Source organism: Drosophila subobscura, chromosome A, assembly GCF_008121235.1.
Source record: "Drosophila subobscura isolate 14011-0131.10 chromosome A, UCBerk_Dsub_1.0, whole genome shotgun sequence".
Taxonomy (NCBI): Eukaryota; Metazoa; Arthropoda; class Insecta; order Diptera; family Drosophilidae; genus Drosophila; species Drosophila subobscura.
In genome coordinates this window covers 21,734,824-21,758,859 of record NC_048530.1, presented here as the reverse complement: position 1 = coordinate 21,758,859, position 24,036 = coordinate 21,734,824, and the positions used below count along the sequence as shown (strand labels likewise).

Here is a 24,036-nt window from a genome sequence, read left to right as displayed (position 1 = left end):
TGTTGGGTTTGTTGACTCGGAAAATGTCCACCTTCACGCATGCCGGCGTAAGACGTGCTCAACGTAAGTAGAACGAGTTTATTCACTCCCAATGAACGCCATTCCTAAACGGCAATCACCACTCAGCAAAAACTTCGAAGCTATCTCAGGCACGCTGTGCAGTGTAGAGACGCAAACCGAGACAGAATCAGACAGTTCAACAATTAAAATAAAGCAAAAGCTAGTTGGGAATATTGATGAATTGGTAAGTAGCTACTAGCCATTTAGTTGTGCTTTTGTGTACACATTTGGATATACGCAGGACATCCCGAAGACGAATGCCGCAGGCTGGCAGTGGCCAAAGTTGATCAAATATCCAGAGGTAAAGAAGGAAGCACCGGAAGCAACCAGAGCCGTAGATCCGCTGCGCATAGTCAATCAGATGGGGTTTAAATTCCACTGGGCCACTCTCGAACGTCAACGGTGCCGGTCCCCCTGTGTCCACACGGCTAACGTATCCTCGGTTCCATTGGAGTCGGTGAAGATCTACATTGGCAACCTGAGCCCACTTGTCAAGAAGGAGGACATCGGCCAGATCTTTGGGCATTTCGGGAAGATCAGAACGGTCGATTTTCCCTCCGACCGACACCCCATCAAACCCCAGGGACGTGGCTTTGCCTTTGTGCACTACGTCTGCCCAAGCGACTGCGCACGGGCCGTCAAGCACATGAGCGGTTGCAAATTCGGTGACACGTTTATTGTGGTGTCGCCGCTCCGTAAGAAACCGAGCCAGGATAGGCATAGTCGCTACGCTCCGCGTTCACCGCGTGCACATCGTTCTAATCGTGATGACAGCCGCAGGCAACGTTTCCGATCGTCCCACCGCAGTTCAAGCCGGAATAGACGTGAGCGTTCCCGATCGCCCATGCGTCGGCGTGGTGTATCGCCTTCGTCCCACCACAGTTCAAGCCGGAATAGACGTGAACGTTCCCGATCGCCCATGCGTCGCCGTGGTGTATCGCCTTCGAGTATGAGTGTTCGCCAGTCTCGACATAGGGCCGCCTATTCGCCTATCACACCACCAAAGCGCAGTCGACGCACTAACCCAGTCACTACGGGCGGACCCTCCTCCACGCACTTGCCGGTGATGGGACCCAACCCGCAGAACCCGCAGCCTCTCTTGGTGCCCAAACTGGAGAACACTGACAATGCGGCGATGTATCCCCAGTCTCCAGGCACAGCAACTCCTCAGAATCTGCAGCCTCTCTCGGCCCCTTTGAAAAGTGTTCTCTGGAGACCACCTGGGCCGGTCTATTCGCCTATCACTTCAGAAAATCTGCCGGTGATGGGACTGGGCGAGCCCAACCCGCAGAATCTGCAGCCTGTCTTGGCGCCTTCGACAAGTGTTCTCTGGAGACCACCTGGGCCGGTCTATTCGCCTATCACTTCAGCAAATCTGCCGGTGATGGGACTGGATATCAAGAATCGCAGTGACAATGGTGAGCGTTTCTCCACTCATCCCTGTAACCATGAAACTAGCGGATCCTTGTCTCCTCGCATCCTTATCCCGTCCAGAAAGCCTTGTGTCGCCTTCGAGCAGTGATCTGCGGACCCCACCTAGACCCGTCTATTCGCCTATCACACCATCAAATCCCAGTCCACGCACTAACCCAGTCACTACGGATAGTCCCTCCTCCGCGCACTTGCCGGTGATGGGACTGGGCGAGCCCAACCCGCAGAATCTGCAGCCGCTCTTGGTGCCCAAACTGGAGAACACTGACAATGCGGCGATGTATCCCCAGTCTCCAGGCACAGCAACTCCTCAGAATCTGAAGCCTCTCTTGGCCCCTTTGAAAAGTGTTCTCTGGAGACCACCTGGGCCGGTCTATTCGCCTATCACTTCAGAAAATCTGCCGGTGATGGGACTGGGCGAGCCCAACCCGCAGAATCTGCAGCCTGTCTTGGCGCCTTCGACAAGTGTTCTCTGGAGACCACCTGGGCCGGTCTATTCGCCTATCACTTCAGCAAATCTGCCGGTGATGGGACTGGATATCAAGAATCGCAGTGACAATGGTGAGCGTTTCTCCACTCATCCCTGTAACCATGAAACTAGCGGATCCTTGTCTCCTCGCATCCTTATCCCGTCCAGAAAGCCTTGTGTCGCCTTCGAGCAGTGATCTGCGGACCCCACCTAGACCCGTCTATTCGCCTATCACACCATCAAATCCCAGTCCACGCACTAACCCAGTCACTACGGATAGTCCCTCCTCCGCGCACTTGCCGGTGACGGGTCTGGGCGAGCCCAACCCGCAGAATCAGCAGCCTCTCTTAGTGCCCATGCTGGAGAACACTGACAATGCGGTGATGTATCCCCAGTCTGTACACAGAGCAAGTGTCGAGAGTTTCATGAATCACTGTAACAATGGTGAGCGTTTTTCCACTCCAATCTGTAACCATGCAACTAGCGGATCCTTGTCTCCTCGCATCCTTATCCTGTCCAGCAATAAATAAAGAAGCAATCGCCGATTACCTGGACGCTAGCAAGATTTTAAGAGTAACAGGTAAAAGGCTGCAAGAGCTTTTTCCACACTCCTCCATCTCCGGTAATGCCAATCAAGACACCCAATAGGAATCGCTGTCATTCCATTCCAACCATACTCCGAATCGATATCAGATACCCGGAAGCAAGCAATTCCCCAGCCAGTCACCCATTCGTCATACATCCATTGCAGATCCATGGCTCGTAGTTATGATCTTGACATTTGCTGTGACCCCGAAAAATTGACACAAGCCCTTCAATGTAAATGACTCTGTAAATGATGTTACATTCAATAAACAAAAACACACATCTGGGAAATAGTTCTGCTTAACTTTCGAAGGCGTTCCGTGTTCCATGGAAGTGCTACCTCTTTGACTCTTGTGCCTCGATTCGTTCCATAATTGTGGAGTGAGTTCCGGCAGTCTGCAAGTGAATGTGAATGGGGGAAGTATTAATAATAGCCGAAAACCATATTCAAATTCAATAACTGCATCGGCAGCTCGGGAATTAAATTGGAGTATATATTCTTGGTTGACTTGGAATCACTTGTGGACTTCGGACAAATATGCAGGCAACGCGCAGGCAGAAGTAGCACCGCTTGCCACCGCTGCCACTCTGCTCTGGCCAGATGTGCAACCTGTGCATAGTTTTCGGTGATTGGCATCAAAAGCAATTTCGCGGCATTGGCAAACAGGCGAAACGGTCAAAACAGGTGAACAAACACGCGCCACAAACCAAGGGCGGATGCACCCACTGCTCGGGAGCTTCGGGTGCGGTGCCTGTGAGGGAGGTTGGGACTGATTTTTAACTGGCATGCTGCATGGATTGCCCATGGGACTGCTGCACAATGGCGGTGTGTTTTAATTACAGATTTAGCGGGCAACAAAAGGCACAATCCAGTCGCACCAGCACAAAGGCAGCGCCCAGCGAAAGCAGAGCAAGGAAACAAATGGCACAGCTGCTGCCAGGTGTTGGGTGGCATACGTAATACCACTTAAAGTCAGGCGGCGACAGCGACAGCCACAGATGTATCCGTTCAGTCCATGTGGCACAGATCAGGCATGCGGTGTTCCACCTGTAGAATAATCACTCAGTTATGGCAATGGAGGAGATGGTCGCCCCGGCTGCAAGGAACACGACACGTGACTTCAAGCGCTCATTTCGGTTTATTTTTGCTTTGTTTGTTTGTTTTCAATTGTTTGTGGTTCACCGAGCACAATCAGCTGTTCTTAAAGTCGACCATCGATTATCGATAATGGAAAGCGTTCGGCTCCATGTGAATGTCCAATGCGCAGTCGTGTGACTGGCGACTGGAAAGCTACCAATGGACGCCATGGACAACGAAAACAAATCTGCGCGCGCCGGTCGCCCGCTGAGGCAATTGTTAATTGTTTATTATAATATTTGTGTGTATCATAATTATGTGTACATGTCGAAGGCAGTTGCAGTTGCATTTCGTTTAACTAAATCAAAGTACAGTTTTCGTGGCAGTCTTCCATCCATCCATGCGGTCATTTCCATAACATTTCCGTTGTTGTTTTTTTTTGTATTGCAGATGCCGTCGCGGGCGCTGAGCTCGATGCAGAAGCTGACGGCGCTGGACTTTGATTACAACGAGATCGTGCGGATCGAGGACTACAGCTTCTATGGGCTGCGCATATCGAAGCTTAATCTGAAGGGCAACCGGCTGCAGGGCATGCCGGAGCACGCGTTCGCCGGCCTCGAGGAGTGCCTGCAGGAGATCGACGTGTCCGAGAACGGGCTGCGCACGTTCCCGATGATGGCGCTGCGCAAGCTGGACCACCTGCGTGTCCTGCGGCTGTCGAGCAACCGCATCGCGAGCTTCTACGGCGACATTCAGCTGGCGACGAACAATGCCTCGGCGGCTGCATCGGCGGCGGCCGCCCTGCAGCTGCCATCGCTGATCTTTCTGGACCTCAGCTCGAACCAGTTCGGGGAAATCGTGCACGACTGCTTCCGGGCCTTTCCGCAGCTGAAGACGCTCTCCTTCTACGCGAACCAGATCGAGCTCGTGCAGCCGGAGGCCTTCAAGAGCCTCAAGGAGCTGATGTCGCTGGACATGTCGCACAACCGCATCATCGCCCTCGACCCGAAGGTGTTTGACCGCAACAAGCGGCTGCAGACGGTGGACCTCAGCCACAACCACATCCATGCCATCAGTGGGGTCTTCTCGAACCTGCCGCAGCTGCGCGAGGTCTTCCTGTCGGAGAACAACATCCTGGAGCTGCCGGCAGATGCGTTCACCAACTCGACCAATGTGGACGTGATCTACCTGGAGGCGAACGCCATCGCGCACATCGATCCGAATGTATTCAGCACGCTCTCCAACCTGGACCATCTGTATCTGCGCTCCAACTTCATTCCGCTGGTGCCCGTGACGCTGTTCGACAAGTGCGTGCGCCTGTCCTCGCTCTCGCTGGACAACAACGAGATCCAGGACCTGGAGATCGGCATGTTCCGCAAGCTGGAGCAGCTGCGCGAGGTGCGGCTGCACAACAATCGGATACGGCGCGTGCGCAAGGGCGTCTTTGAGCCGCTGCCGTCGCTCCAGGAGCTGCACATCCAAAAGAACAACATCGAGGACATCGAGCCGGGTGCGTTCCACACGCTGACCAGCATGCAGCACATCAATCTGCAGGACAATCAGCTGACGGTGCTCGAGGACATCTTCCCCGAGCAGAACTCCTCGCTGCTCTCCATCCAGCTGGAGGCGAACTATCTGCACAAGGTGCACCAGCGCACCTTCCGCCAGCAGCAGCGCATCCAGATCATGTGGCTGCGCGACAACCAGCTGACCAAGGTGGAGCGCTCCTTCTTCGTGGACACGCCGCTGCTGGGGCGGCTCTACCTGAGCGACAATCGCATTCGGGACATCGAGAAGGACACCTTCGCCAGCCTCACGCAGCTGAAGTTCCTCGACCTGAGCGGCAATCATCTGAAGCAGCTGCGCCGCGACTACTTTGCCCCGCTGCAGAGCCTGGAGGAGCTCTCGCTGGCCCACAACTGGATCGAGGCCATCGAGGGGTACGCCTTCAACCGACTGAAGCAGCTCAAGTCGCTGGACCTCTCGCACAATCCGCTGGTGCAGCTGACGCGCGACGTCTTCCTCGACGAGCTGCCGCTGGCCACACTCCAGCTGGCCAACACTTCGCTGCGCAAGCTGGAGCAGCACACCTTCAAGTCGCTGCAGAACCTCAACGAGCTGAATCTGGAGCGCAACCAGCTGAGCCCCGCCGACATCCAGCGGCTGGACGTGCCCGGCCTGCGGCGCCTTCACTTGTCGCACAACAACTTCAGCCACGTGGGCATTGGCACAGCATCGGGCGGCATCATGGCTGGCATGTTCGACAAGCTGCGCTCCCTGCAGCACCTGTCGATGGCCAACTGCAGCCTGGGACACATACCCGATCAGCTCTTCTCGCGCAACACCAATCTGGTGCGGATCGATCTGTGCGACAACCGACTGACGCAGATGAACCGCAACATTTTCAGCGGCCTGAACGTGTTCAAGGAGCTGCGGCTGTGCCGCAACCAGCTGGTGGAGTTCCCCCACATCGCCCTGTACAACCTGAGCACCCTGGAGACGCTGGATCTGGCGCGCAACCTCCTCACGTCCATCGACTTCTTCAAGCTGCGGGGCACGCTCAATCTGCGGCAGCTCGTGCTGCGGGACAACAGAATCAACTCGCTGAGCGGCTTCAATGCGGTGAACCTCACGCAGCTGGACAACGTGGATCTGAGCGGCAACCTGCTGCTCTCGCTGCCCGCCAACTTCCTGCGCCACTCGATCAATCTGCAGCGCGTGGATCTGTCCAGCAATCGCTTCCTGCAGATACCCAGCTCCGCGCTGTCGGATGTGTCCATACCGCGCCTGTCCTGGCTCAATCTGACCGGCAATCCCATCAACAAGATCTACACGGTGAAGGAGGAGCGGTATCCGTACCTCAAGGAGCTCTACATTTGCCAGACGAACCTCTCCATACTCACGTCCAAGGACTTTGAGGCCTTCCAGGGCCTGCAGCACCTGCATCTGGTCAACAATCGCATCACCCGCATCTCGCCCGGTGCCTTCCGCTCCCTCACCAACCTGCTGACCCTCGACATTGGCATCAATGAGCTGGAAATGCTGCCCAAGGAGCGGCTGCAGGGCCTGCGCCTGCTCCGGCTCCTCAACATCTCGCACAACACCCTCAAGGACCTCGAGGAGTTCAGCCCCGATCTCGCCCAAATGCAAACGCTCGATCTCAGCTTCAACCAGCTGGATCGCGTCTCCAAGAAAACCTTCCGCAACCTGCACGGCCTCGTTGAGCTGCTCCTCATGGGCAACCGCATGACCGTTCTATCCAACGACGCCTTTCGCTTTCTGCGCAAACTTCACCTCTTGGATCTGCGCAAGAACTACTTTGAGTTGGTGCCCCTCGATCCGCTGCGTCCGCTGGAGACCAATCTGAAGACACTAAGGCTGGAGGGTGAGTAAAAGGGAGTGAATATATTTCCACTACAAATTCATAACGAAGAAAATTAGCTCTGCATATCAGGTGTTCCATTTACCATTCAAGGCACTTGTGGCCTCAAAACCCAAGCACTTTTCCATACTCCCTCCCGTTGGAACTAAGAGCAGAACTCCTTCTTGCAGCAGCGCAAAATCTTCTTGAAGGCCAGCAAAACTTTTTGCTTCATGTTAAGAATAGAAATATCTCTCGGTTACTGAATGATTTCATGGCACATGCTAAGAAACTTCCCCTTGGAATTTAGACTTTGAAATCTCATGGAATTTGCTGTCTACTGTCTGCTGTCCGATGTCTGGCCTGTTATTTGGACTCATTCGTTTTTAATGACCACCGGCTGGCCGGCTGTCATGGCCAATTTGTTTCGTTACAGAAAATCCACTGCATTGCAGCTGCGATGCCCAAAAGCTCTGGGAATGGCTGCGGGATCATCGCAAATGGTCCCTGTCGACGGCGAATGGTGGCAGCGGCACAGGCGGCGGCAGCCTCATCGGCATCGGCGGTGGCGATGCCATCAATTATCTGAGGTGCGAACACCCCACGGAGCTGCGAGGCAAGGTGTTTGGCCGCATGGAGCCGCAGCAGTTCTGCGATGCGCCGCTAATACCCAAAATGGCTATACAGGATATCCAGCCCTATTCGGTGGTCGTCTCCTGGCAGAGTCGCGACCATTTGGGCCTCAATGGGTTCGAAATTGTTTACCATGCCACCGGTGATGGCCTCGTTCCCGGGCCAACGGACCGTGACCGCGACCGCGAACGGGATGGCGATGCCAATGGCAATGGTGACAGGGAGCTGGACCCTGACCGGGACATGGACTTCGACCGGGAGCGACATCAAGAGCAGCAGCAGAGGGCAAGGGACCGTGATGAGCATGGACGGGACAGGGACAGAGACAGGGACAGGGACAGGGAGCGTTTCCCCCTGGCCACGGATGAGGTGAGTTCTACCCATCGCCCCCCCCCGTCGACTGGCAAATTTCAAAGCAATTTCATGGCCGTAACTGTGGGCCTGTGCGTCCTGATATCCTCGTAATTTTCTTTTAATAAACGCTTAATCAACGGGCAGGACAGGGCAAAGGACAGCAGAGCTGTGGGGCCTTCGATTGGCCGATAAAGTGCACAACTTTCTGCACACAAAATTTAATTTGGGCTTTCGGCAGAGTACAGCCATACAGTGGGCACTGTGGACACAAAGGATGAACATTTTGATGGCACTCATAATTAAGTTACACGGACAGCTGGCCCATAAGTTTTCATTCCTGGCGCACTACTGTTTTGAGGTTAATGCAATTGATTAGCCTTTCATCGGGCTAGGGATTAGGGCACACAGCAACCAGCCGAAAAGTTCCATTGCCTTTGACAATAAAGTATCCACACTTAATCCAATTAGGGGAAACATTCTAACACAGCAAGAACTAAATTGTAGTAATTTAAACTTTGATGCAAATATTCTGTAAGCGAAGAGTCAAAGTCAGTTGGGAGTCATTAAAGTGTGGGACTTAAGGTTCAGTCAAGATTCATTCTTAGTTTGAAGCATCAGCAGCGAGCGGAAGCATTGCGTACCACTGTACTCCAGGGGGAATGGCTAACGCCAGCCGCAGGGAAAACATTTTTAATAAAGCGACACGGGCATCGACGGCACTGATGACGATGATGGGGCATGGACATGGCATGGGGGCATGGGGCTGATGCGAATGACAATAACAATCTTGAAACTTGCTCAATTTATTCCATAGATACACGGAAAGCGGCTGAACGGCACGGCCAGCTCCACAAAGCTGACACGACTGAGCCCCAACACGCGCTATCACATCTGCGTCATCGGCAGCGGTAATTGGCTCTCGGAGCCGCTGGCCAATGCGCTGCAGAGACTCCACGCGAACGAGTCGTCGCGGGACGAGGAGCTGCCCTTGGGCGCCGTGTCCGTGCCCCTGCCCGAGTCGTACTCGCCGTACGGACACGAGCAGCAGCAGTTGCAGCAACTGCAGCAGGAGTCGCTGATGGAGAACAGCATTGTGACGGATCATGTGCTGCACGAGGTGCTCAAGAACTCCCACATCTCGGCCTGCACCGATGTGCAGACCCTCGACTCCACACCCAGCCTGATCACCGACGAGAACGGGCTGTCCAGCAACGGGTTCATCCACTCGATTCTTACGCGGCGCCTGGGCCTGATTGTGGGCTGCTGCCTGGGCATCATCGTCTTCATCGTGATGATCTCCGTGCTGAGCTACGTGAAGCTGAAGAAGCAGCGCATCGAGAACGCCAAGCGGCAGGCGGCTCTGCCGCCCGAGTACATCTCCTACCGCCACTTCTCCATCCCGAACGAGGAGCTCACCCGCACGGCAGCCGGTGGCAGCGGTGGTGCGGCTGCCGGCACCGGCTCCGGCTCCGTCTCGGCTGCCGTTTCGGGGGCAACGTCCAGTGCCACGCACATGTCCAGTGTGCCCAGCGGCATCAGCGCCCACATCAGCGGCACCAGCCTGAGCACTGGCACCGGCACCGGAACGACAACGACCACGGCCACCACACCCATTGGCGGCGTGCCCCTGCCCCTGCCCATGGCCAAGGCGGGCAGCCCCATTGCGGCCCTCGGGGGCGCACAACTCGTTGTGGAGCCGCAAGTGGTAGCAGCAGGCGGACACCACAGCCATCATGGACACCATGGACACCAGCAGCAGCAGGCGGCGCAACAGCAACGCCAGAACAATGGCGGCATTGCGGGATACATGGCAGCCGGAGTGGTGCTCAACACGAACCACTTGAGTGTGTGTTAGGTGGCTCAAAGAAGTCCTTAAAGGGTAGCCAAACTCCCTCTGGAAACTAACGAAAGGAGTGCAAGAATTTAGATATATGAATCGAGAATGTTTTACGTACAACCATTGTTCTTCCTTCCTTTCATTGATGTCCATTAAGTATGCCCCTGGATGATCTTCACGAGAGATCTGCACACATAAAATGCTTAGGATACAACATAGGATCCAGAAATCATACAAATAAGAAGGCTTAGCATAAGAGAGAGAGAATGGAGAAGGTTCTCAAGCAAAGGGAAAACCAAATGAAAGCCCAAACCAGCAGAGAGTAGAAGGCGGAGGTGGAGGAGGAGAATCTAGGTTAGTGATAATCATGAAGATGCGTTCAACGTTCGGTTAGTTATGACAATTGGAGGTAGAGCAATCGAAGGTAAAATGCAGTGGAAAGGTGGAGAGCAGCCGCAAACAGTTTTCAATGTAAATAAATGTGGGGATGCAGAGCGAGCGAACAACCTCCACAGGGATGCGAAATTGTATGTGTAATCGGAAATACCATTTACAGATGGCAAGAATCAAACAAAATCCCATAACTATCTATAAGAATATACACCCTACACAAACACACACACACACATATATATAAACATATATATATATAAATGTAGTGGAAAACACACACACCTTTTTTTTGAGCTAGATTTAGTGTATGAGAAAAATGTGGAAAAATGTGCGTGTGGTGTGCGAGTTCTTTTTTTTCTCAACTGTGTTTTTTTTGTCTAGCATCGCAATAAGTGGAAAAGTTCTGGAGAGAAGGAAATCAGTGTGTGGAGGAGCTGGAATAAACAAAAATATTAACTAATTAACTATTAAATAAACTAATTATAAGTGCAGGCGCCCACCCCCCTGCCAGCCCGCACAGCCCACACTTTGTGCTCGTGTCTGCGTATGATTGTGTGGCCCGAACTCAAAGAGTTGCAGGCACACACGATTATTACTACTACTCTATGCTGTTGAGTTTCTTCAGTTTATGGATTGTTTTCCAGTTTACTAACAAATTAAGCTTTAGTCGGGAACGGAGGTCGTGCAGGGGGTGGCACTTGGCCAAGTTAAGCGAAATGAACAGCTTGATGCAATAACAAGACAAGAAGAAGGTAAGGTAAATGCTCAAGAATTTCTAGTAAATTAAGTGAAATTAAATCAAAAGCCCAAGAAAATGCCAGAAATGTTGCTCTCCCCCCCCCCAAACACACACCGAGAGAGAGACTGCACTCTACCCCAGAGATGGACAGGAGGAGGCAGTTCTGTGGCTGTGGCTATGGCAGTTACAGAATAATGCTTTCGGGATGCTGTTGCATTTCTTGACCTTCTCCGCCCAGCTGTGTAATCTGTATGCTCAGTGTTCGGTGTTGGGTGCGTGGTGCGGGGTGCGGGGTGCGGGGTGTTCTTGTGCTTTTGAAACATTTTAATATTGTTATATGCAAAACGCAAGAGCAACAACGAGGGGCAAGCAAATACAATAGCAACTATAGGTACTACTAGGTATGCATGCATGAACAACTTAAGAGCAAACACTAACAACAGCAAATACTCCTCGTAAAATGCAAATCAGAATCAAAAAGTCGAACTTAAGAAAACAGCAAACAGCAGAAAGGAAAATAAAAACCAAGCAAACAACAAATAAATCATACTATTACAAGAAAGCTTTCCCTATGCTCTACGACAAAACACACACACACAAACACACACACACACACACACACACACACACCAGGAGTAGCGGGAGCTGCAAATTTGTCTCCTCTCCAGTTCAATTGTAGGGCAGAATTCAAGGCAGAGTCGAAGTCGAAGGCACACGTGGAGGTAAAAGTAAAAGTAAAGTTTAAACAAGCATACAACAAATACAATAAATGTAATTAATTGAGAAACCAAATGAAACCAATATTGTACGGCAGCAACACACAAAGTAAAATATTAATAAATGACAAGAAAACTTCATTTAGTTATTTATTTGTATTTATTGGCTGCGACAACATTTCGCTTTTCGGATGAACATCATGTTAGGGGCTTACGAGAACTCCTTTGGGGTGCAGTAGAAGAATGACTGAATGTTACGGTACATTGGAAAGGTAGGACAGTATCCCACCAAAGCCACAAGCGAGGGGCCATCGCATTCCAGGTATAGCTGTGCTTTATGGTCCATTTGGATGTCCAGAGTCGCCATTGGTTCAGACTCACACAAAACGGCCAGCAGCTTCTTCTCGCCGTTGGTCTTCATCCACAGCTTGACGAACACTCCCTGCTCGAGCTTAATGGTCGAGAGGTGGGACGGGGTCATCGCTAAATATTTGTAAACGTTGTTATCCTCCATGTACATTGGGATCGGCTTGGGGACTTCAGGCTGTGAGTTCTCCATTTTGAGCACTTTCTGCAATTTATCATCGCATTATAACAATATTCCACACCAAAGTAACCTTCACTTACCTATAGTTTAGCGTTAAGATCAAAGTAAGTAACAACTCAGCCGATTTCAACTTAGAATGATTTGCAAATTTTGCCGGAGAGAACTCACACAAAGCGACACTAACACAAATGGAAATGTTTGCCAGAGACAGCTACGAGCTACAAAAAAAAGCTACTTATCGATATATAAAGCTGCTCGTATCGATAGGTTCAAGTAAATATCGAATAGTCTTTTAGTCTTTTGGACCACGCACTGAATCCCATTTGACTCGTATTTATTATTAAATGATTTAAATGTATTTAAATAATTAATTATGATGGGAGATTCTTTAAAGCCATTTTTTCGTGGATCAAGTGCGATAGTATCGGTATCTATCTGTTAAGATCGATATGTTCGACTCGATAGTTTGAACACGTGAAGTGCACATGCCAGATTGAAGGTACGGTTGATATCCAGCAGCAGGAGTATTAGATTGCCCAGGGAACATTTATATTTGCCTCTCAGGGAAGACATCGGCGCGAGGAGCAGTACCCTCTGCGGATGGTGCAGTGTTGCGAATCGGATTTAGGTCTAGTACTCAGCTCCGAAAGCAAGTTTGCTAGCGAACTGTGAAATATGTTTTGCTAGCGACCGAGTGTGACCAGAGGCGAAAACCGCATTCCGTACGGTTACACTGCGCAGCAAGCCGATTTGTTTTGTTTACTTTTTGAGAATATGTGAAATGTGAATAAGAGGCTATTAAAACAATGAAAGCGAAATGGATCCATGCAGGAGACGGATTGGCGGCTCTTGCATTAGCGGAGGAGGAGAACAATCAACGAGATAAACGCCGACAACATTGGGTGACCCGATTTCTGCAGAAAAGAAACCAGCAGGGTCGCTTGTGAGTATTATAAGTATGGAGTATGAGTATGGAAACCCATCTAAGAATACCATTTGCACATTCCGCAGCCTGGGAATAGTATTCGCAGCCATCTCTGATTGCTGGAGCAGCAAGGCCGTGCCAAGGAATATTTGCGCCCGTGGCGAAGCACCGATTGAATGTTCAAAGTGACCAACCCTTGGGCTTTGCACTTTTCAAGTAAATAATTTAGATTAAAGTTAAGAAATGGAAATGGCCACCGTTTGATACAAATATTCTGGCATATGTTCTATTCCTTACCTCTGTGCCACAAACAAATGTCCGAGGGGGCCTTCAAAATGAAATTTATGACATAAATTTGTGCACGGAACGTATGTTTTGTCATGTGGCCATTTATTGTCCTCGCGTCGCCATTTTCAGCGCACTCGTACACCCATATGTACACCCATATGCCCTGGGAGCCCCTGCGGCTCCACGCGACCAACCGAAATTGGCTTTTTGTTCTATTTTTTTGTTCGCTGACCCCCGAGGAGGGAGTTTTTTGTTTTGCAACTTTTGTGCATTTTCTGTTTGGCACGGTCCAAACAAAAAAAAAGTGCCAAAACTCTGCAAAAAATTGAGCTGTCATCAGGCATAAAAATATGTGTGTATAACAAACGGAATGACACTTGAAATGCGGCTTGATGCAGAGGTGATGCGTTGTCCAACGTCCAATTTCGGATGGTAGATGGGACTCTCCGCTGATACCTTATCTCTGCGAGTATCCATGCGACTCGAGTCCTGCTCTTAAATGATCTTTTAAGGCACATTCCCTTGTTGCCATCTCGGGCCAGTTGCCGCGGGCAGTCCTTGCAAATCAAAAGTTGGCCAATTTTCGACTCCTTTTCGTCGCCTCTGCCTTGGTGCGAATATTTTGTGCGCTTCATTGATTTAATGGAAAAACTTTTTTCGCTCAGATTTTTCTCTTTCGCCGTTGTTGTTTGACTTTTTTGTTCGTTTTGTGTGCTGTGTTGCCAGCAACCAGAAGAATATATATTCGGGCGTGTGTGCACATATTGTGTGAGAATACATATGTACATAAAGAACTGCCCACAAATCGACGCCCATAAATCGAATCGAATCGAATCGAATCGTGTTGTGCGGTAGTTTCAGTGGTACGCGTATTGGTATTGGTCAGCAGACTGCCGCGGATACTCGCTTTATATATGTTGATATGTTTGTGCATGGTGTTCATATCATAACAAATATTTTGTGTTGGCTTTGGTTATGTTTCATGCCATGGCCATGGTCTGTCCATACGTTTTTGGGCAATGCTGTTTATAGTAATTTTCAATAGTTTTGCGGTGTTCATGTGAGAAATATGTTTTGCGTTTTTCGGCCCCACCATTTTGCTGTGGCGCATAGCTTTCCATATGGCAAGAGTTATGCGGCTCTGGCTTCCATGGCTATTTGTTATTTGGTTTGTTTTCGCTGAGGTATTTAATGAAGAGATATGTGCGGTGTCCATCCAAACAAATATCCAATACGAGAGTGCAGCATCCATCTGTGCTTTCCATCGATTGCTGGCTTGCCTCTTTCCGCTTTTTTTGGCACCTTAAACCCTTTCGAAATGTATATCCATTGAAGGAATTTTTGGCCACGACTGCTTGTCTTTTGCAGCGACTTTATCTGGCTGACTGTCAGCCAATTAACTGAGCTGAGCTGCTGAGCATCCATTTGATTATTTTCAATTAGTGCGACATATTTACAACTGTTGGACACTTGGACTCTCGCAGTTTGAGGGAAAGGTACTGGCGACTGGACATCAAGTGATGTGTCATGTTCATGTTCTGCAATTAAGCCAGAGTCCCACCCAAGACAGACACTTTTGACATCGTTCGTTGATGTTGATGATGATGATGATGATGACGGAGACGGAGACGGAGACTCCACTTGTGGTCGCAGCAGCAGCACCACCATTTACCCAATTGAGAGGCACTATTCTGGCAGCAGGATAGCAGGATAGCTGGATGATGATATTGTCTTGAGCAGAGCACACACTCCACTCCAATCCACTCCACACTCCACACTCTACACTCTGCAAGGCAAGAGGAAATTTTGCCAATTAAACTTTGTTTTAATTAAACAACTTACTTACCGTACTTACCCAACTACTTATTGTTGCAACTGGCACTGTGAGTGGCACAAGTAAGCTAGATTCGACAGCGTCGAATCCGACGGTTGTCTTCTTGGGCAAATAGACAGACAGACAGACGGACAGACGGACAGAAGGAGAGTCGCGTCAGCTTAGTGGCCTACTTTAAATTTTGGACTCGAAAGGCAAGAGTCAACCTCAAATTCGTTGGTGATGGTGGTACGGCATATGGCGGCTCCTACCAAGCGCTCACTCTCTCGTATCATTATTTAACATTTTGCATTCGGTAGTGTAAACAGGGCTTAATCCTCCGCTGCATAGAGCAGGAGGCACGGGACACGGGACACGCTCCACATGCAGCAAGCCAAATCTCAAAGTGTCTGCTTGTATGTGAGGCTGCAACTCCTACTCCTACTCTTACTCCTACTCCTTCCGTCCTAAGTTGCAATCGTGCTACAAATCCTGTTGCATATACACTGGTCTGGCCTCCCTGTGTGTGGGTGTGTGCTGCGGGCCTAATTAAAATTCTGCATAGCATTTAATGCCGTTGATGAGAAAACGTGCTCAAGACAGCGGAAATTTCCATTTAATTAAAATGTGAGACAAAAAACAAAACTAGAAAACGGCAAAAGGCCATATAAATAAATGCAACAAAACAAAATGCAATACAAGGCAGCCAGGCGGCAGGCGGCAGGCGGCGGGTTCCTCCAATGTAAGCGACAATCAAATTCTCACCTGAATATCCGACACTATTCCATGGAACATGAAATGCCTTCGAAATTCGAACAGCCAGCTGTGTTCCTGTTTATTTAATTTAACAATATTGAAGGGCCTTCAAGTAAGGGTACATAAGGGGTACGGTTTTATGGCTGTTTTTTGTGTGTTTTCGCATTCTTCGAGTACATTTTGAGGGGTCACTATGCAATGGTGACTGGCTGGGAAATTGCTGGATATCGATTCGGAGTATGGTTGGAGTGGAATGACAGCGATTCCTACTGGGTGTCTTGATTGGCATTGCCGGAGGAGGAGAAGGAGGGTCGGCCTGCACGCTGGCTTGAACTGCGATGGGATTGCTGGCGACCAGTCAGAGGGGAACGTGAACGGTGCCTATTCTTTTTCGGTTCGATCGGCTTCACCACAAGCTTGCCGCCACCGAATGATCTTCCGTTCATTTCCTCGATGGCCAGTGTGCAGTCCATCGGGCAGACGTACTGCACAAAGGCGTAGCCACGTCCCTGGGGTTTGCTGGGGTGTCGGTTGGTCGGAAATTCGATCGATTTAATATTCCCAAACCAGCCAAAGGCCTGGCCGACTATCTCCAGTGTGACAATTGGAGTTAGGCCCGTAATGTGGATCTTGACCGACGATTTTGGCACTTTTTCCAAATTGGCCGCGTGAATACACGGTGCGTGGGCCACTTGACCATCGAGACTGGGCCACATGACTTCACTTTTCACCCGTTTGCCGCTGCGCAGCAGCATGCCAAGTGAAGCCATGGACTTGTCCGGCGACTGACTGGCTCCGTCACCGACCGGCTCAACGCTGGCTTCGGCTGCATTTTTCTTCACCACTGGCGGTTCCTCCGGCTTTGGCCATAGTCCACAAGCGACATAGTGTGTCTCCGGCTTTGGGATGTTGAGTAAGTGGAGCCAAAATGTATGCAAAAATGCGACTACGTACCTCCTTATTTCGCTTTGTTTTTCGTAGGACACCCTCGGTTTGCGTCCCTACACTTATGAGCTTGGCCGAGATTCCGTCGTAGTTTTTGCTGAGTGGTGATTGCCTCTTAGGATTGGCGTTCATGGAGAGTAACTGAACTCGTTATACTTACGTATTGCAGTCCTCTCTCTTGCAGAAATGATAATGGAGTGGCACAGCGGTACTCTCCTCCTCGGTGGACTCAGTTTTTATTTTTACCTTCCACATTTTTTCTCACACGTAAACTGAACTTCACGCTCTGACTTCTGCTGCCACAATGAAAATTTGTCAGTTTGAATGACAAGATGTGTGAGGCAGAGGCAAGGCACACTTTGGTCGTTCACAAAATTCGTAGCCAAATTTGATGTCCAGATATGGCCCCATCGAAAATTGTTTACTTTTTTGGTATATTTTTGGGTGCCGTATTTGGTAAAGTCGATCCCTTAAGGCGGTCACACGTAATTACTAACGGGTGGTGACACTTTTCCAGGCTTGCATTAAGCCCACATTTCGATAGTGCAGCTTTTTGTCTCTAGAGTCTAGAGCCAAATGTTACAGCGTTACAGTTTCCAGCGTCATTCGATTTCATTTCATTAGAACTTTTCCTACATTTGTTCGCTACTCTAAAGGTAAATACATTTTAATTTGTTGTTTAACATGGTCCTAGAACGATGGTTAATTGCAGCAACCGATTAACATGGAGACCGCTCAGTCTAACGTTGCATCGTTAGCCTCGCCATTGATAATGACTGAAAAATCCATCCACGTTGTTTTCATACGGCAGCCAATCCGCCTCACGAGAGTCGAACTCCTTCAGGGAACTTCCGCTAGGCTCCTACTGACTACCCCAACCAATGAGCAGCGGATGCTGGGCAATGTGTCTGAGCGTTTGCCGAAAATGGCTCTGCACTTGGATATCAGCTTCGGCGACCAGCTGTGCCTGGAAGGCGATCGCCCCGCGCTTGTGGCCTTGCATGGACTCTTGCCGGAGTTCAACGAGACCAGCGGTCCCCTTTGCATGCCGCATTGCTTCCTAATTGTCTCGAAGGGGCTTCGTGTTGAAGTCCGCACAAATTATGTTTAATCTAGCAAATCATTGCCCAAAGCACTGACACACACACACGCATACACACGACACCACACACATTACTAAAAAGAAAATGGAATGCATAGAAAGTGAAAGTATTACGACGGATGCAGTTGTTCCTGGAACACAGCTGCGAGTGTGTGTGGGTGTGTGCTTTTCATTTTTCCATTGAATTTGATAGAAAATTCGTGGCACTCGCTCACCGGACACACAAAACATAGGGAAATAATTTATTATGGTTTTAGGGGCTCGCTTAAATTGATATAAAGGTCAAGAGTGTGCACGTGTGGCCAACGTGGGCTCTGGCCAACGGTCGGGTAAGCCAGACTGATGGAGCCACACATGCAGCAGCAGCAGCAGCAGCAGCACTTACCTGCCCCTGTGTGGGGCACTATGCCGATGCTGATGAGCATAATGGCAGCAGTGGCAGCGAGGTCTGAAACGAGGCCACTTCGTAGCCCCAGCTGCCAGCCGAGCTGCCACCCCGCGGCCTACCACGAATAGACATTCATTTTGGGGCACGCCACCCCACCCAACCCAGCCCCAGCCCCAGACCAAGTGCAGGACGCAGGACGCAGGGCACGTGCAGCATTTGCAACTGGCGCTAGTCAAAAGTTTGCTCGGCCAAATTAAGTGTTCCAGCAGTTTGAGTGGCTTCTGGATTATGGGTCACATATCCTCGCCGAGCAGAGGCAGGAGCAGCTCTGCCACGCCAGCTCTGCTCTTAAATTATTTTTGACTTTAAATTTTGCTGCTCTCTCACCTGAAGGTGCGGCCTCAAAAATATATGTATGTACATATGTACATATCTATGTATACATAGGATTGTATGTTTGTGTGCAAATACCACACAGAAGGTTGAGTTTTGGGCTAGTTTTGTCTTGGCTAGTTCGGATTTAAGCTGATTTTGCGGTAGTTGCCCCTCATTAAACACACATTTGCCACACCCACACCCACACCCACAGCTACAGCTACAGGCATACCCAGGCAAACACCGACCCACACAGGCATGGGGCTTGCATAATCACATCATAATCAGGAATAATAAGTGTGGTTTTTCATATATTTCCGTTCTATGCAAAGTGATTACCGCCGCAAAAGTAAACCTCAAAACGAATGCAATTGCAAAACATTCACAGACAATAATTACAGACATGAATGCATGTTGCCACACCATGCCGATGCCACATTAATAATGACGACTACGATTACGACAACGATTACGATAGAGATTATGATTAGGTTCGGGCTGCACATGCCGAAATCCACTAGATTATCATCATGATGATAAGCTCCTTGGCCAATGTGTACGGGCGGTGTACAAAGGCCATCATTATGGGTTTGCCGAAACCCAAAATGTTGGGTCTACTAACCAACTGCAAACTGCAGTCCAGGTCCAGACCCAGGCCCAGGTCCAGGCCCAGGCACAGTAATTGTAAACGGTGGAGTGTGGCTCTCCGTTCCTTTTTGCAATTAGTTAATTGAGTTCCATGAGGTTTCGATGCGTTTATTTGGGTCTACGGAATACGGCTAATACGGAAAGGAAACAAGGATCGTGCTCCTCTTGCCGTGGAGTTATTTGCCACACCTTCATGCCACCACATGCCCGATGATATGTCAGAAAATCTGCACTTACGCCCCAGCGCATCCCTGTTCATGGGGTCAGCGGAAATTTGATTGAATTTGAAGCCGCTTCTTATGCGGCAACTTGGTCGGAGTGAGTGGGCCACAGTGGCAGAGCAGAAGCATTGGATTGGAGTTGAATGCTGCGGAGGAAGCATCCGATTTGGGTTAATCTCAATGCGAATCTGAGGCGAGGTTGTAAAAGTCATTCAGTCAGGAAGCAATAAAATCATTTTACGCCAGTGCCATGAAAATGCTGAATTTGAATAAAGGTTTTTTGCGTTAGGCAACCACCACCACCAGCAGCAGCATCATCATCATTGCCATCTCAGTGATCATCCCCATCATCATCATCGGCATTGGCAGAGCTTTATTAGGAGGGTAAGCATTGGGAATGGTCATGGCATCGATGGCGTCTTGCCTCAGGAAATTTTCTGCTGATGCAGCGTCCGATGCGGCACAGCTGGCGACAGCCTCCAGGAGGATATCCAACCGGGTTGGATATCCCCATGTGTCCATGGGGATGCGTGTGGATGTAGAGGGGGAGTGGCGTGCAGTTGGAAAATCGCGCACTTACGCAAAACGACTTCGGCTAATGCACAACGCATATTGAAGCAATTTTCTCCGGGAATGGTTATCCGTTCGAATGCACCAAGCGGGATCGCATCGGATGGGTGGCTGTCCCTTCCACACACACACACACACACACACACACACACACATCCTGCCGTTTACAGCGTCAACTTTCGGCTTTCAAGCTAAGAAATAGTCCAGCAGCCATTTTCAACATCTTTGCTGGATAAATGCTCACACATCCCAATGCGGGTGAGTGTGTGTGCCTGTGTGTGTGTCCTGTTCCGCATTTCCGGTCGGCATTTTGCATTGCCCCACTCTCCAATCTCCAGTCTCCACTCTAAGCCCTTCGCTGCCATTGTTGTCAATTGCATTGCAATGGGCATTACCAAATCCACCCACACATGCACATCCGCATCCACATCCACATCCACCTCGTGGCCACGTCCATTCCGCACCCCATGCCACCGCCGCTACAGTCACAGTCAGAGTCACCCTCCAGCCACCTTCCAGCCACCGCATAATGTCTTCGTCATATCCTAGCAACATTTCAAGCATCCTTCGCCTCAATGTTCCTCCGTGGAATGTTTGGCTTGGCCAAATGCATTCATTAGGTGGGTTTGGGTATGGGTATTGTGATTGGAGCTGTGCAGTGGGACGCAGTAGGAGGCAGAATTTGAGAGACTCTGGCGAGGAGGAGGAGTAGCAGGAGCAGAAACAGGAGCTGAGTTACGGCAGACAGATTGCATAACTGTCATCTGGTCAGATTATTCGATAAGCCGCATATATCAGACATGCATAACCCAAATGCCAACTCAAACAATCCAATACAGGGGCCAGGTAGATGGTCCATGGTCCATGGCCTATAATTGAGGCTGTCCTCTGGGCTGCCGTCCGTTTGGAGCCTTAGCTGTCGTCGCCCACTCTTCAACCTCATTGTTTCTTGGTCAATTGCTGCCAAGAAGTGAGTGCGAGCTGCTAATAAGTGTCCCCCTTTGTCGTGCTGCGTATGAGTAATTTTTGCCACGCCAATAGACACACAGAGTATGAGTAATATTTGTGTGGGCGATAGAGAGCGCCTTTTGCCAGACTCATTTGCATTTAATATTATTTCAGTGATAGATTCATGGTAATCGAAGCATTTTCCACACAGCTGTGATTAAAAGATATTATCTGCCCAAAATTGAAGCGGAAAAACGAAGACAGAATGCACTATCCCTCGGACATACATCGACAGCTTCTGACTTTCTTCTTTAAGGTAAATTATTCGTACAATGTAGGAAAGAGCATTATATAATTTGGGGATTACTGCATTAAATTTAACTTAATCACTCCATTTGAATACTTTTTGTAAGCTCTGCAAGTAGCTTTATTCGATAAGCACCTGCACACCCGCTGCAGTGGCATTGATAGCCCCCTTTGGTGGAGCAGATATTGATCGTATGAGTTTTACGAGTGAAACAGTGAGCGGGAAAGAGAGGTTGTGGCAAAAGTCTGGCCGGATTTGTAGTGGCCTTTTGGTGAGGGTACGAATATTATGCATTTTAGCATTCATTCCTGGGTTTATTTTAAACATTTCCACTTTGTCTCACTCTCAGTTCTTTTGTGGCTTTTTATGGCCACAATTTACATGGCTCTCTGCTTTCATTTACAATATTTTCATATCCTCACACACAGAGGCACACACACCCAGACACGTGCACGGAAAGGGACACACACACACACACAGCAGACAACACACAAAAACAGACACAGAGTCCAATGTAATTTGCCTTTTACTTCGTTTTGCAGTTTCCGTTTCCGGGTTTGCATTTCGTTGTAACCCAAAACTTTATTGAAATTGTTTCATTTCATTTATCGTTTATACGTATTCTGGCTTACGACATAGCCAAAGCCAAAGCCAAAGCCAGAACCAGAGCCACAGCTCAGAAAAGACCAGAGCCAGAGCCAGAGTCAGAGCAATGCAGAGGAGCAGATGCAAAGCAGAATGTGGGGCTGGATATACTCGTATCCTGTATCCTGCCTCTGCTGTGCTGTATCCCATCGATGGCAACCGATCCAATATTTCTGCACTGCTACTTTGACCTTTCCACATCTGCTTGCACATTTCTTATTAACTATCGCAAAAATACAGCAGGCAGAGGGAGAGGCGGTAGGGTGCGAGGTGGGGGAGGGTCTCTTCTCTTTGATTAGTGTTGCCGAAATTTATGCATTTCCATTTGTGGACTCTGTCGGGAATAATTGGCACATAAATAAATGTGGACTTTCGGATATCCAAGATTGATTGGATTTTTACATCAAATTTATTTGGATCTTTGCCGCAAAATAAATGACTCTGTGGCTCATTTTATAGTTTCAGATTTCTACACGATGCGTTTGGATTTTCATAGATTTAATGTCATTTCAGATGTAACCTTTGAGGATGCAAATTACAATTATTTAATGAGTGGTTATTTAACCTAATTAAAGTGTGAATTTGTTTCCCAATATAAAAGTCTGCAGATTCCATCCCGTCCCATGGCATTGAAATATTCCTTTAGCAGCTTGAAATGCTGCAAAAAATTCTGGAAATAATTGTGAAACAACAGGGAGAAACTCACTTCTTTTCGGTTGTTTTGTTGAAGCTGAAATTGAATTCGCTTTCAATGCTCGAAAGGGTTTTTGCAACTCCCGAACCCATCCTGGCACATCCGCTGGAGTTCGCCCCTGTTCCTGCCCCTGAGCCACCATGCCCCCGTCAGCCCCTTGCTTGATGATTATGGCCCCGGCAATAATTCCATTGCCATTTCCTTTGAGGGAACGTCCAAATGCAATAATTTACATGCAAATGCGTTTGGCAATAAATGTGCCAGCGGCAGTGAGACATTGGGGAGCCCGGTGGGTATGGGGGCGTGCCATGGCCCGAAAATCGAACTAAAAATACACTCGCACACACACAAACACACTCGCGCGCACAAAGAAAAGCGCTCTAAAATCGAAGTGAGGCATATACTACCCATGCCCACATCCACACCCATTCCCATTCCCAGCAGGGTATGGATGGGTAGGGGACAGGATTCCTTCCTTGAGTTAAGCTGAAGTTAAAGGCAGGCGGCCACATCTGTTCTGGCATTCGAGAATTTCGCGTCAAGTTAACGGCCCACATACAGGGTGGCTGCACCCCACGAGGAACTGCAACTGCCCCTACTCGAGGCACAACTAATTCGGGGCAAAGTTGTCATCTATTTAAGAGTAATTATATCGTACGTAATGAGCTGAGAGCGAACCCATAAAATGCCTACAAAATGGGAGACCCTGTACGGTGGCAAATCGACAAATGAAAAGATGACAGGAGCCACTTGCTCACTCCAGCTCCGGCTGGAGCTCCACTCTGCTGCTGCTCGACGTCTGGCCAGCCCATTCAGACAGGGGATTCGTTTTTTGCTCCTTCGGCTCTCGTCTCGAAAATCCTTTTGACATTTTATTTACAAAACGCATTTGTCGGCAGCGGAAATTGGCACAGAACACAATAATAAAGCCGCACGGGGGAAAACAAGCGCAAATAAACGATAGACAGAGACGAAGTACAGAAGCAGATGCAAAAAGCAGTAGGAGAAGGCGAAAAGTAGAAGGAGCAGAGGTAGGAGCGGGAGCAGGAGCCGGAGCACGAGTAGGGTAAACCTGAAACTGGCAAGTGGCAACTGGAAACTGGTGACTGGAAACTGGAGCCTCCTTCATAAGCACTCATCTTAACCTGAGTCTCTGTCCCGGAGCGGGTCGCTAATGAAGTGGCATCATCATCATGGCATCGACAAGG

The 24,036-nt window shown here is 49.5% G+C and overlaps 3 protein-coding genes across 5 annotated transcripts in view; 1 reads left to right on the top strand and 2 right to left on the bottom strand.

The window, feature by feature from the left end:
• The window catches only part of LOC117903772 (chaoptin), a 32,481-nt gene that overhangs the window by 5,461 nt on the left and 2,984 nt on the right, over nt 1–24,036 (top strand). Inside the window, exons 3-6 of one of the 3 annotated variants that reach the window (XM_034816188.1) lie at nt 4,074–7,008; nt 7,421–7,986; nt 8,786–9,844; nt 17,009–17,014. In XM_034816188.1, the coding sequence (XP_034672079.1) occupies nt 4,074–7,008; nt 7,421–7,986; nt 8,786–9,826 (4,542 nt within the window). In that variant the 3' untranslated portion in view covers nt 9,827–9,844; nt 17,009–17,014. Of the gene's footprint in view, nt 1–4,073; nt 7,009–7,420; nt 7,987–8,785; nt 11,554–17,008; nt 17,015–24,036 lie in introns of those variants that run through there. The other 2 variants (XM_034816189.1, XM_034816187.1) reach the window with 2 other exon arrangements.
• On the bottom strand, nt 11,851–12,380 carry LOC117903778. The gene is made up of 2 exons (XM_034816202.1): nt 12,284–12,380; nt 11,851–12,223 (listed from the first exon to the last, which is right to left on the bottom strand). The coding sequence occupies exon 2, from the start codon at nt 12,213–12,215 to the stop codon at nt 11,868–11,870; it is 348 nt and encodes a 115-aa protein (XP_034672093.1). The 5' UTR covers nt 12,216–12,223; nt 12,284–12,380; the 3' UTR covers nt 11,851–11,867.
• On the bottom strand, nt 16,088–17,283 carry LOC117903774. Its single transcript, XM_034816197.1, has 3 exons — nt 17,091–17,283; nt 16,940–17,027; nt 16,088–16,884 (listed from the first exon to the last, which is right to left on the bottom strand). Exons 1-3 carry the CDS (start codon nt 17,183–17,185, stop codon nt 16,252–16,254), a joined length of 816 nt encoding a protein of 271 aa, XP_034672088.1. The 5' UTR covers nt 17,186–17,283; the 3' UTR covers nt 16,088–16,251.

Coding starts and splice junctions, on each gene's coding strand:
- LOC117903778 (XM_034816202.1), bottom strand. CDS start 12,215: ATGGAGAACTCACAGCCTGAAGTCCCCAAGCCGATCCCAATGTACATG.
- LOC117903774 (XM_034816197.1), bottom strand. CDS start 17,185: ATGTGGAAGGTAAAAATAAAAACTGAGTCCACCGAGGAGGAGAGTACC. Junction 17,028..17,090: donor AAGAGAGAGGACTGCAATAC/GTAAGTATAACG, acceptor ATCACCACTCAG/CAAAAACTACGACGGAATCT. Junction 16,885..16,939: donor AAACAAAGCGAAATAAGGAG/GTACGTAGTCGC, acceptor AACATCCCAAAG/CCGGAGACACACTATGTCGC.